This window comes from Doryrhamphus excisus, linkage group LG14, assembly GCF_037039965.1.
Source record: "Doryrhamphus excisus strain RoL-2023G ecotype Guam linkage group LG14, RoL_Dexc_Guam_v1.1, whole genome shotgun sequence".
In the NCBI taxonomy this organism is placed as follows: domain Eukaryota; kingdom Metazoa; phylum Chordata; class Actinopteri; order Syngnathiformes; family Syngnathidae; genus Doryrhamphus; species Doryrhamphus excisus.
In genome coordinates this window covers 15,902,973-15,916,443 of record NC_136370.1, presented here as the reverse complement: position 1 = coordinate 15,916,443, position 13,471 = coordinate 15,902,973, and the positions used below count along the sequence as shown (strand labels likewise).

Genomic DNA, 13,471 nt, shown 5'->3' with positions numbered 1-13,471 from the left:
CTCAAATAATGCTGATTGGTAGTTGCAGACAGGATGCTAGACAAACAACCATTCACACTCACATTCATACCTATGGACAATTTGGAGTCGCCAATTAACCTAGCATGTTTTTGGAATGTGGGAGGAAACCGGAGTACCCGGAGAAAACCCACGCATGCACGGGGAGAACATGCAAACTCCACACAGAGATGGCCGAGGGTGGAATTGAACCCTGGTCTCCTGGCTTAAGAAGTACATTTTTCAATTTCCTTCCTTCTAAGTGTACATATTTATGTGAAATGCTGAACCAGACGCCATCCTGTGTCACCACTAAAGCCATTGTGGTGTGCAGACTCCAGGTCTGTTTTGTGTGTGTGTGTTCCAAACATACTTTCCACAACATGTCCGCTTCTTAAATATTGGCCACATTACGTTATGATATTATTATAATGGAGGTTGGCCTACGAATGTGGCCTTCTATTCATGTTTTCGCAGGTTGAATCGTTACTATCTTTCATCGCTTCCCATAATCCAAGATTATATGCACAGAATGGAAATTATCTGTACAAAGTTAGTACACACATTACATCTCAGTAATCATTTATTACAGTGGATCCCTGCAAATTTGCACATTTTTGGTTAAAAGTAAAAAAAAAATGCTGTCGTTTTTTTCATACATTTGTGATAATGCGGGTAAAACAGCATAAATGTACCAACCCACATGTTTTTTATTTTTATGTCAGTTCTTGAACACACCATAAGTTGTATACCACTACACTCCACCACTATAACAACCAACTGAAAACGCTTCAAGTGCAGCTTCAAAATAAGTTTTTTTTTTCCTCAGCATAAATCATTATTAGAGCTTAATCCTAATCCATCGGTTCATTACTCATCTTAGATTATCATTTGTTCGTGGTAAGTAATAGCGATGTCCGAAAACCGATATACAGATATTGTTCAACTCTAAATTTCCGATATGTGTAACATGACATATCTAATCTAATCTAAATAATATCTTAAAAGGCAGAACACGGTGAAAAGTGATCATTTTAACTACCGCAAAGCATGCTGGGAAATGTGTCATTTGCACATTCCACAGCTGCAAATTCTTGAGCGTTATTCATCCATCCACGCTGGAGCCTATCCCAGCTGTCTTTGGGCGAGAGGCGGGGTACACCCTGGACTGGTCGTCTTAATTGATGAATGTTAACGCCCACTTTGTTAACATTCTTAAGTGGGCTTTGAGTTTTGGCCCCCTGTGCGATTAAGTTTGACACCCCTGGTATTCAGCAGTTTTCATGATCGGGAAAAAATCTGATACTGATATTAACTAATACTGTATTTTTATGCTGGTATCAGGCCGATAATTATGGGACATCCATTGTAAGTACCTATACATTGTATCTTTTAAATGTGTTTAAGTGTGTGTGGCGTATTTACTATGTTACTTTATATTGCGGAAATTAAACTTGGCTATGCTTTAGTATTATCAGTGTCCAGCAAAGGCAAATAATTTCATTTTCATTTTTCCTAAGCTATACACTGACTACTCCAAACACTTAAAAATAGTAGCCTTTTTAAACGTTTTTAAGCAAATATGCAGGGATCCACTGTTCATGTCAGTTCCAGCAATATTCAGCTTTAGTTTGCTGTTTAATGTACAACTGACGCGTCCATTCTGTGGGGTGTCGATAGTCGTCCAAAGTGTGGCTGGGGGGCCTTTTTTGGCCCGCAGCTGTTTTTTTAATGGCCCTCTGCATTTTCTAAGAATAAAATGAAATATTAATGAGATATATTATTAGAAATATATCTATAGACATGAATTTGCTTTGACACCTACTGTATAACACAAAGCGTTTTGTTGTTTTTTGCATCTTTAACTCATTCAATCCCAGATATTTTACACAATTTTGACCGATATTTCAAGGCACACAGGATATTGTGTAACTCTTTCATCAGTTTGTTTCTACCCTTTTCCATTATTTAGTCATCTGCAGTAGAACATTGATAAGTTTCAGGAAAATATTCGTTCCTAACTAAAAAAAAAAAAAGGAAGAAAAACAACTTTTTGTGAAAAGAAATATTTAATATTTTTTTGCGATACCAACATAAACAACACAAAAAGTTTGAAACCAAATTGTGTGCGCCTTCCATTGACCGATCCCTGCAGTGCTCTTCTGCCACCTTGTGGCCGTTTTCATGACTTAACAGTGCTCTGAAATTCATGCAGACTTGCATCATCACGTCTTTTTTGCCTCTCGTTGAATACGTTTTTGGGATTATAAAAACGAAGTGGAAATACTTCTTTGGTATTGAAAGAGTTCATGTACAAGATGCATCTCAGATGGAAAGCACAAGAAAAATCAAAGGTGTCCGGAGTCAAGCATGCAATTATTCATTATTATTTTTAATATATTTTTGTTGTTGTAGAATACCAAAAACAGGTCTAATAATGACTCTGCAGTCATTAGTACTTTGTCACAGTTACAAGCCTCTACTGCATGATGACTGTGTTATTCCAAAAGGTTTAATTACGTGTATCCTGTCTCAAGGAGATCAAATGTGATCATCATTTGCATTCTGTCCTTTAACATTTATAGTTTTTTTTTTTAATTTTCCTCATGGAGTAAATACTATAAACTGACTGCAGTATGTACTGTATGTGTGTATCTTGCCGTGCCTTGAAGAACCACTCCCTTCCGTGTGACAGTCCAGCATGGTCTGAAATATGCTGCATGAACTGAAAACTAAGGAGCGGGGAAACTTAACAATACAAAAACATAAACACTGTAAAAAAATAAAAATAAAAAAAAAAACAAGCGTGGAGAACTTTCATTTTCACTGTCGGGGGAGGCTTTATCGATCTTCTTTTAGCCCGCAAACAAAGTCTTTGTGAGCTCAGTTAAAAAATATGCAGTTAGCCTCCATCTAAAAGAAACCTTGATTGGATAAACATTTTGCTGTTTCCAAAGGCCAAGAAACACCAAAATGACGCAACTTGTCTTTAGTTGTTGCTTTTAACATGTTTTTGGTTCTATTCTTACAGATGTTGTACTTCAAATGTACAATTTATGTCATAAAGTCAAATGTCTTTGTCCAAACTCTCTTAGTAAAACATACTGCATAAACGTTACGTGTCAAAGCGTTTTTTCTGGTGTTTTTTTTTTTTTGGTAGAGTTGATACCCGCACAAAGGTGACACAATATTCACATTTGGCCAAAACATTATCTCCCACGGCGGCCTAGTGGTTAGCGCGCAGACCTCACAGCTAGGAGACTAGGGTTCAATTCCCACCCTCGGCCATCTCTGTGTGGAGTTTGCATGTTCACCCCGTGCATGCGTGGGTTTTCTCCGGGTACTCCGGTTTCCTCCCACATTCCAAAAACATGCTAGGTTAATTGGCGACTCCAAATTGTCCATAGGTATGAATGTGAGTGTGAATGGTTGTTTGTCTATATGTGTCCTGTGATTGGCTGGCCACCAGTCCAGGGTGTACCCCGCCTCTCGCCCGAAGACAGCTGGGATAGGCTCCAGCAGCCCCCGCGACCCTTGTGAGGAAAAAGCGGTAGAAAATGAATCTCATAACCATATCTCATTTACCATAAGCTGGTAATAATTTAATAAATATATGATACCTTTTACCTGTATATACCATTTCGTGGATAAAAAAATACATCACTGTGTTCATTTACACATCTAATGTTTCACATAAATTATAATAAAATAAATTCTAATAACTCAAAAACAAAAGTAGCACAAACGTTTATTTTAATTGCACAAAACAGCACAAACGTAGCACTAAAAAGGCGACTATTTTGGTTTCATTCTGAGCATGCGGGGGGAGTTGGGTGAAATAAACTGTATAAAATAAACTGTAATAACTCAAAAGTGAATACAGCACAAACGTTCATTTTAACTACACAAAGCAGCACAAATGTAGCACAAATGTTTTTTTACTATTTTGGTTTAATTCCGAGCATGTCGGGAGGCTGATTGTATAATAGGCCAAAACTTAAATCGTTAATATCTCGAAAACAAAAGCAGCACAAACGTTCATTTTAATTGCACAAAACAGCACAAACATTCAACTAAAAAATGTGACTATTTTGGTTTCATTCCGAGCATGTCAGGGGTGCTGATTATGGAATAGGCCAAACCTTAAATCGTTAATATCTCACAAATGAAAGCAGCACAAACGTTAATTCTAACTGCACTAAACAGCACAAATATACAACAAAAAAATTTGACTATTTTGGTTTCATTCCGAGCATGTCGGGGGGCCTGATTATGGAGTAGGCCAAAACTTAAAATCATATTTCAAAAACAAAAGCAGCACAAACGTTCATTTTAATTGCACAAAACAGCACAAACATACAACAAAATTTTTTGACTATTTTGGTTTCATTCCGAGCATGTTGGGGGGCTGATTATGGAATAGGCCAAAACTTAAATCGTTAATATCTCACAAATGAAAGCAGCACAAACGTTAATTTTAACTGCACAAAACAGCACAAACATACAACTACAACATTTGACTACTTTGGTTTCATTCCGAGCATGTCGGTTATGGAAGAGGAACTTAATTGTTAATATCTTACAAATGAAAGCAGCACAAACGTTAATTTTAACTGCACAAAACAGCACAAATGTAGAACTAAAAAAAATAGACTATTTTGGTTTCATTCAACTTAAATAATGAATGTCTCAAAAGCAAAATGTAGCACAAATGTTCATTTAATTGCACAAAACAGCACAAACGTAACACTAAAAATGAGAGTATTTTGTTTTTTTACGCAACTTTGAAATAAAAACAAACTGTAATAACTCAACAACGGACGCAGCACAAATGTTCATTTTATAGCATAAAACAGCACAAACGCCACATTAGCAAGTTGGACTTTCTGACTTTCTGAGTGGCATGGATGGCCTGACGAGAAATAAGTTACCACGTTTTTTTCCTATTTTCTCCCCTCACCCTCAATGTCACCCCTGAGAACAGAACCCCCACTCCTCGCCCCATGGTTGCAATGCCACTACCCTGACCACGAATGAGCACAGAGTTAAGGTCGCTACATGAATGAATGCAAAAGTATGTTAACCAAATAGCTGAAGCATTGTGTGTCTGCATACAAATGATCCCCAGCTCATGTCGTGGAATACGTTACGTTCCTCAGTGGCTCCCAAAAGCCACATTCAAATATGGACGGGATTGCGCTTTATTCCAAAAGGCAGCACCATGTTGCTATTGTCTTTAGTTCAGCGATTCCAGCTTTGATATGCTTCTCAGTATTCACAGGTGTTTATTTATGAAGATATTACATAATGTCATAGTAGAGAGGTCATAGATGCAAAGGTTTACGTGGAATAAACGACATTGCAAAGAGCTTGAAGCTCTCAGCATGTCCGTCATTAAATAGAGCGCCTGTTCATTGCTAAGAGTTCCTAACAAGAATGCTAAGTCCCTGACATTTCCCTTGTCACCCGTGGCAACATGCTTCCTCATGAAAGGTGAATTCCTCCGGGTGTTCGGCTTGTCACTCTCCTCTTTCCTGCCCAGATGCTCAGAATAGAAAATACCTCTGCCTCCTGCTGGACACAAATGGCTGCTCCCACTTGGGTTAGGCGGCACTTCACAAAGTAAGAAGAAGCTAAGCTTATTTAATCTGTTTCACATCAATTACAATGCATTTGTTCACTTCCTGTATTCCAAATGTACTATTTGCATATATTATATGCATAGAATAATGATAAGGTAGTATAAAAATGTGGTAAATAGAAGTCAAGTTATATTAGCATCTGGTATGACTCCCAAAAAAATTATGTGTTCACTCTGTATTTGTGCATAATCATCCTGTCTGCTACTACCAATCAGTATTATTTGAGTTTTGAAATTAATATAGTCTTTTTTTATTGGCTCGTGTGTGCTTTCTCAGTAGTATTGTCCGTAAATAATACTAGCTTTAGCTCTTTTGTGACAGATGTCATTAATATACAGTATAGGTTGAACAGTTATGGTCCCAGGATTGACCCCTGGGGTACACCATATATATTTAAGCTCACAACTACTATCTGCTACTACCAATCAGTATTATTTGAGTTTTGAAATTAATATAGTCTTTTTTTTTATTGGCTCATGTGTGCTTTCTCAGTAGTATTGTCCGTAAATAATACTAGCTTTAGCTCTTTTGTGACAGATGTCATTAATATACAGAATAGGTTGAACAGTTATGGTCCCAGTATTGACCCCTGGGGTACGCCATATATATTTAAACTCACAACTACTAAGATTAAAATGCGTTGTCACAGAGGGGCGGCACGGCGGTCGAGTGGTTAGCGCGCAGACCTCACAGCAAGGAGACCAGGGTTCAATTCCACCCTCGGCCATCTCTGTGTGTTCTCCCCGTGCATGCGTGGGTTTTCTCCGGGTACGCCGGTTTCCTCCCACATTCCAAAAACATGCTAGGTTAATTGGCGACTCCAAATTGTCCATAGGTATGAATGTGAGTGTGAATGGTTGTTTGTCTATATGTGCCCTGTGATTGGCTGGCCACCAGTCCAGGGTGTACCCCGCCTCTCGACAGCTGGGATAGGCTCCAGCACCCCCGCGACCCTCGTGAGGAAAAAGCGGTAGAAAATGAATGAATGAATGTCACAGAGGGATGAGTTAGGATAATGTCATAATATTCCAAGCATAAATGTAATCTTAATCTTATTGTCTTATAGTCAATATTGTCAAATGACACTGTAGCATAAGTTTGACAAATAATGTAATAGTCTAATATTATTTTGTCACATTGTCTGTTCCAGGGGAAAAAAGTGTTGTTGATAAATACTAATAGTATTTATTACATTGCTCTGACTGATGCCTTCAGGTACATGTGGGAATTTTGAAATTCACAACCGCATTCTTGTTGCATCATCTTATTTATGACGATTGAGTAATGGAGCCATGTCTTTCTACGATGCCCATGAACACACACACACACACACACATATTGCTTAACAGTTGCCATGACAACATTTAATACCCCTTCTTTCCAAAACACATTGCAGACTTTCTAAAAATAATATCTTTACTCGCAGACAACATCCTTCAGAGCAAATCCTTGCACACTCCCAGGTAGCGCTATAGTGACACACTATAAATCAACACAAGGCCGGTTGCTATTTCTTTATTTACCGTATTGTCTTTACAGCCCTTGTTCTCTAAGCATCGCCGGATGACCTGATAGAGGCTTGGGTCAGTGTCTCCATTTGTCTCCAACCCCGTGGCTAGACAAGTGCATGTTGTCGTGAAGCAACAGACACACTGTAGAGAAGACGCTCAGCGACTCGGGATAGTGTTGGCAATGTGCACGGAGAGACAAATTAAGGCCATGTCAGCCACTGATCCAACAGCAGAACAGACAGCCTGCTCATGGAGGACGACTTATGCATGCGCAAACTGATAATTAAGCCCACAGGAATACCGTTGTATGAATTTTGTAAATTCTTGGCAAATCTCATGTCATTCTGTGCAGTTGCATGAGTAAGTGGGCTTATGTGCCTCCATTCGCCCTCATCTCTGCAGCTCAGGGAGATGAGACATTCGGCGCATGGATCTTACATAACACCAGGGGATGGACTGGAAAAGATATCGGGTATTGTGTGACTGATTTCCAATGGGCACAATTATGTCGTAACCATCCGTAACAAGCAATGTGACAAACACACTGACCCCGGATTAGCTGTAAAATGTCCACAGGAAATCACTTTATTTATGTAGATACACACACACACACACACATACAGGTTATTCAACTGTAGCATGGAATCCAGTATCCAAAGAGTGCTTGCTTGCATTATTAACGCTAATAATGTGCATTTTTGGTCAAATGATAACTGGGTGAAGTCATCACTGGTCAGTAGCAGCTGATAATAAAGATGAGGTAGACAGTGACACACCCAATATGTACACAACACCACGTGTCAGTGGCGCCTTGTAAAAAGATGATTGGAAAAAAAAAAAAAGGAAACAACCTGCATAGGGAAGTATACCAATGCTGTGAAATGAAACACTATAAATACGCCAGTCGAACGAACGGTTACACCTGGAAAAACACTGATAATGCAGGGATTGAATACACTCCTGGGTTTCTGCCTTCATAAAAATAAATAGTCGTTTATTATTATGGCTTTAGTCTCCATTGGTGTCCAACTGTAATGCATCATACTGAGAGGTGTCTTATTTAGCTACATTACAGTGGCGACATAAAGTATAATGGACACCTCCGTGTACGGTGCAATGCAGCTCTACGCCACTGCAAATTGGAACCACAATAATGACGATATTGTTACATTAATATCAAATATCCAAACGGAGCGTTATTATCTTTGTAAAGACATGTTTAATACAGCTCTTGGATATTATTAGATTGTTCAGGTGTTTCTATTCTTCCTTTCAGATTGCTTGTAAATCAAGCGGATGTACTGTAAAACACTTCTCCTAATGTTACCATATATATATATATATATATATATATATATATATATTTATATTTCAGAATATAAAAATAAATTATTTTAATGTAAACTTAGGATAAAGCGTTAATAACCACATATCAGCAACTTGGATTTACAGTTGTATGGTAATAATCAAAGACCTGTACTTGGCACACTGTTGTTCAAATACGTGGCATTGGAAAGAAACGTAATTATAATCGTTATAATACATACATGTACATGAAAGAGTATCCCATAGCAGTATAGGAGGAGGTGTCGGTGTTAAAATCCCAAACAAATGTTTGCCTCCTGTTGTTCATGTACAAGCGTTCGACTCTCTAATCTTACATTTGTGGCGACAATAGCATTACTGAGCTAAATGACTACAGTGTAACACCAAACATGAGTGTAAAAGTACATGTAAGTACTCCACTATGCCATTCACCTACATAACAGTCGTGTTTTTATAACAGTCAGATGAAGACTATTGAGATCACAACCTCCACTGAGGGGAGAGTCACAAAAAAAAAAAAAAAGGTGCACGAGGGCGCCATAACAGTCAGAGATTGCTGTAGAAAGCTATTGGTGTATAACAGTTCTTGTCAGTAGCTATTGTGAGCGTGGGACTATTGGAAACATGTTGTCATTAAAACACATTTAGAGTTTGTTAACATACACGAAACACCGTAATGAGTAAAGTGATTCAATCTTCCTCACACAGAGAAACACATTGCTTTGTCCCTAAAACATTGTTTTGTTTGTCACAGTTTGACTCAGAGCTGCCCGTTTGGGCCACACAAACCCGTCTCACTTTGAGAAGCGTGTGAGGCCTAAATTCAATATTGAGTGTTTGTGCGACGCTTTTAAAACACATCAAAAAATATCACAAAAGGTCAGAAGATAGTATAAGAAAAGGCCTTATGTACAAGTTAACTTTGATGCTTTTTGTTTTGCTCAGGTCCAAACGAGGCTAGAGTTGACCCTGCTAGCTAAACATCCACAGCAAAGAGAAAAAAAAAACGCTGCCATTGGTGAAGTGTGACCACACCATACATTCGCCTTTGCTATGCAACCCCACTAACGTACAGCAAATGTACAGCAGCGGAAAAAGCCACAAAGTTACACAACCTTGTTCCATGGCAACCACGATGAGTGAGACGACAGCGACAGCTCAGCAACTCAGTCGGCCTTGTCCTCGCCGTTCTTGGCCCACCCCCGACTCATGGCGGCCACCACGATGCCGTACATGTTGAGCCACGCTTGGCTCAGGGACGCCGTGTAGGCTTGGCCCAAATTACGCTGTAGCATGTAGAGGAGAGACTCCCCGACCACCTGAAAGAAACATCAGTCAGCATGTGGATGCGGCAAAATTATTTGTTGTATTTGTTAATCCTACAGCAAACGACTGTGGGTTGACCCCCACGGCTTGATGCTTCCTCCCCAGGTTGAGAAGAAAGTCCTCCAGGGAGTGAAGATCATCCAGGTGACTGACAGCGGCATCGATCACAAGCATAACCTAGAAGATATGACCCATAAATGAAGCACACTGCATTTGACTGCACTTCCTTGAGAACATGAGCAATGTTTTGGAAGAATCTTTCCCTGAATGTTCTGAACTCCTGTTTTTCAGTAAGATCTGATCGTGATTGACGACTACAAAGGAGGTCTGCGTGGACCTAGCTCAAATTCCCATAACTAATTAGATAGCCACAAAGGAGTTGAGAATGAATGTTGCAGCCGAGTAGTACACACCATTCATTCATTCATTTTCTACTGCTTTTTCCTCACGAGGGTCGCGGGGGTGCTGGAGCCTATCCCAGCTGTCTTTGGGTGAGAGGCGGGGTACACCCTGGACTGGTGGCCAGCCAATCACAGGGCAGGCACATATAGACAGAGATAACCCACGCATGCACTGGGAGAACATGCAAACTCCACACAGAGATGGCCTAGGGTGGAATTGAACCCTGGTCTCCTAGCTAACCACTCGACCGCCGTGCCTCCCCTTCTGTGACAATGCATTTTAATTTTAGTAGTTGTGAGCTTAAATATATATGGCATACCCCAGGGGTCAATACTGGGACCATAGCTGTTCAACCTATACTGTATATTAATGACATCTGTCACAAAAGAGCTAAAGCTAGTATTATTTACGGACAATACTACTGAGAAAGCACACAAGGGCCAATTAAAAAAAAAACACTATATTAATTTCAAAGCTCAAATAATGCTGATTGGTAGTTGCAGACAGGATGCTAGACAAACAACCATTCACACTCACATTCATAGCTATGGACAATTTGGAGTCGCCAATTAACCTAGCATGTTTTTGGAATGTGGGAGGAAACCGGAGTACCCGGAGAAAAGCCACGCATGCACGGGGAGAACATGCAAACTCCACACAGACATGGCCAAGGGTGGAATTGAACCCTGGTCTCCTAGCTGTGAGGTTTGCACGCTAACCACTCGTCCACCGTGCCGCCCTAGTACACACCATTTTACCTCAAATATATTACTCAACAATCAATTCCACACAATAAAAAATATTTCTGTTCAGATATGTCCATCCCTCCGAAGAAGACACTTTGATGATGTATGTGATGCTTACCTTGGTGACATGCTCCAGGAACTCTGGACTGGAGAGGCAGTCCTGTGTGGTGCCACAATTTGTGTTGTAGTGGAAAAGAGTGAGGAGTGCTGGATCCAGCTCAAACAACCTAGCCAGGACACAAACTACACTGTTGTACAGGTGCGACACACACACACACACACATGTTGAAATCTACAAAACAAACAACTACAAGTCTCCCGTGCACGTGTTAGATTTGGCGGCATCAAATTATGGATTATTGCAGGCTGTCGCCAAGCAACCGGTCAAGTCGCCTCCGGTTCCGGTGTGCAGAAAGACGTTGCCTGGGTTACAAAACAAGATGCTTGGATTCCACTCGACTCTTACCTGGAAAACATGATGATGCCATGTGGAACTTTGTTCTTGCCCAGGCTCTCCCAGCTGCTCCGTATCAGCTCCTTGTCCTTCCCTGATAGCTTCTCCATCCTCCTTTGAGGCTTTAAGTACTTCTAGAGGGGAAACGGCTCCTCTACAGGACAAGGTGACTCGGTTCTCATGGAGCCATAACACTGGAGGAGATCCTCAGCACCTGGAAGACAAAGTGGAGCATCCAGTGATGGGGTGCAGGAACATGGGGGTGCCCTGAGCAGGAGTACACACACACACATACCTTCCCGAAAGGTCAGTCTTGGCTCTGAACTTGTTGTGCTGCAGCCAGGCTGAGGGTGTCTGCTTTGTGTGTGAGAGTGTGTGTTTGTGTGCGTGCGGGCAGCAAGCTTTGCCTCAAACTCTGGTGCACTTGCTCTCTGGTTTCCCCCCACCAACCCACGGTGCAGTCATGAGAGACAAGTTGTGCCACGCTCTCTCATCTGTCACTCTGGCTGCTATCTCTCGCTCACTCGCTCTCGCTCCCCACTTCCCCGCTCTTGATGTGCTCTCTCTCCAGTTATTCATGCCACTGAAGGAGAAAAGAAAAAAAAAAGGGATATCTCTCCTTGCTGCTGCTGGATGCGGGACACAGCGCCTCCTGCAGGTGAGCTCAGAAATGAAACACATAACTTGTGACATTTGTTGATCAAGAACAGCCACCAAACGTATTGAAATCTAGTAATATGTGCATATATTTGCATATATTAGCCACTACATTTAATTTTATTCAACATTTTATTATTATTAATATTTACCTGTCCGGTAGGAATATGTTGCACTCTTATTATTTATTCGAATATATTAGAATTTCTTGCGTGCAGCTTCCGCCTTTGACATTATCTAACAGTTTGGAAGAAGGGCTGGGTTTGTTTTCAGCCGCGCCCCAGCTAATCAGAGGTGCATCCCAGGGATACGCTGTTCCCATGACAACCTGAGAGGATGTAGCCCTTGAGGCTTTGTCATGTGACGCCTGAAATCTCATGGAAACGGCTGCGATGTTTATTACATTCACAGGTATGTTTTTGTCACAGTATTTGAACAATTTAATGATTATGGTGTTGTATTCATTCATTCATTTCAGCCGGAGTCTGTCAAAAAGACACACAATTTTTAAAAATTATTTTTTTTTCCGGAGCAACCCCACGTCCACTCGGTCACTATGTGGCCCTGATGCAAATATGTTTTAAGAAAGAAGATATACATTGGATACTACCTAGAGTATATTCAAATATGAAATACTTCAACCTTCAAATAGATTTTCAATCACATTTAGCTCCAAAGTCACGTAAACCTCAGTTGCTTTCCGGAATGACACACTCAGCCAAAAAGTGTAACCGCTCAGTGTCCGCATGATGAGCTTTTGATTATGATTGAATACATATTGAGACATTCTCATGTGGTTCTTACAAAAAAAGATCTGAAATTCCAAGCTGTCAGCTGTATAAGCAGAGCCTTCCAGTGGAAGCCAGTGTACAAGAGTACAGTAATTGATGTGGGTCTGTGGGCTCCCTGCAAAAACCACCGAGTTGGTCTGTGTGACTGGACCAGGATTTATTTAGGTGGCAGTGCGGCTCTCGTGACTCTGAACTTCAACCCAACCATGTGAGATACTGTAGGCCCGCGTGCGATGCAATGCAAATACTGCATTTTAACAGAAGTAAATACTGTAGCCCTCATGTGTGGAAGCTTCTAAATCAGAGCTTGCATAAACCAGGGGTGCCCAAACTTCTTCCACCAAAGGAGTTAAAACTGAAAAATCAAAGAACACAGGGCCCCACTTTTGCCATTTTTAATACTAGGCATATACTATTTGAAGGCAAAGTTTCATGTTATTAGTTTTTAGTGTTGACATGTCTGCTTTTTCTCTTTGCATTATGTCTTTTTGCTCTATTTTACGGATTTTTGCTACTACGACGGGCCAATAAAAAACAAGCCATAAGCTGCGAATGGCACTTTAGCCACAGTTTGAACACCCTTGGGGTAAAAACACATTAATGTCACAGAGTCGGCTGA

At 40.5% G+C, this 13,471-nt stretch overlaps 1 protein-coding gene across 1 annotated transcript; it reads right to left on the bottom strand.

Annotated features, from left to right (window-relative positions):
• Positions 1–7,714: 7,714 nt before the first annotated feature.
• On the bottom strand, positions 7,715–13,178 carry ngb (neuroglobin). Its single transcript, XM_058090941.2, has 5 exons — positions 11,700–13,178; positions 11,417–11,618; positions 11,069–11,177; positions 9,860–9,979; positions 7,715–9,795 (listed from the first exon to the last, which is right to left on the bottom strand). The coding sequence occupies exons 2-5, from the start codon at positions 11,512–11,514 to the stop codon at positions 9,643–9,645; spliced, it is 480 nt and encodes a 159-aa protein (XP_057946924.1). The 5' UTR covers positions 11,515–11,618; positions 11,700–13,178; the 3' UTR covers positions 7,715–9,642.
• Between the last annotated feature and the right edge of the window lie 293 nt (positions 13,179–13,471).

What these genes read in the sequence shown, in the direction of transcription:
- ngb (XM_058090941.2), bottom strand. Translation starts at nt 11,514, where the DNA reads ATGGAGAAGCTATCAGGGAAGGACAAGGAGCTGATACGGAGCAGCTGG. An exon ending in GGCATCATCATGTTTTCCAG is followed by an intron (nt 11,178 to 11,416) that starts GTAAGAGTCGAG and finishes TGTCCTGGCTAG; the next exon opens with GTTGTTTGAGCTGGATCCAG. An exon ending in TCAACCCACAGTCGTTTGCT is followed by an intron (nt 9,796 to 9,859) that starts GTAGGATTAACA and finishes TGTTTCTTTCAG; the next exon opens with GTGGTCGGGGAGTCTCTCCT.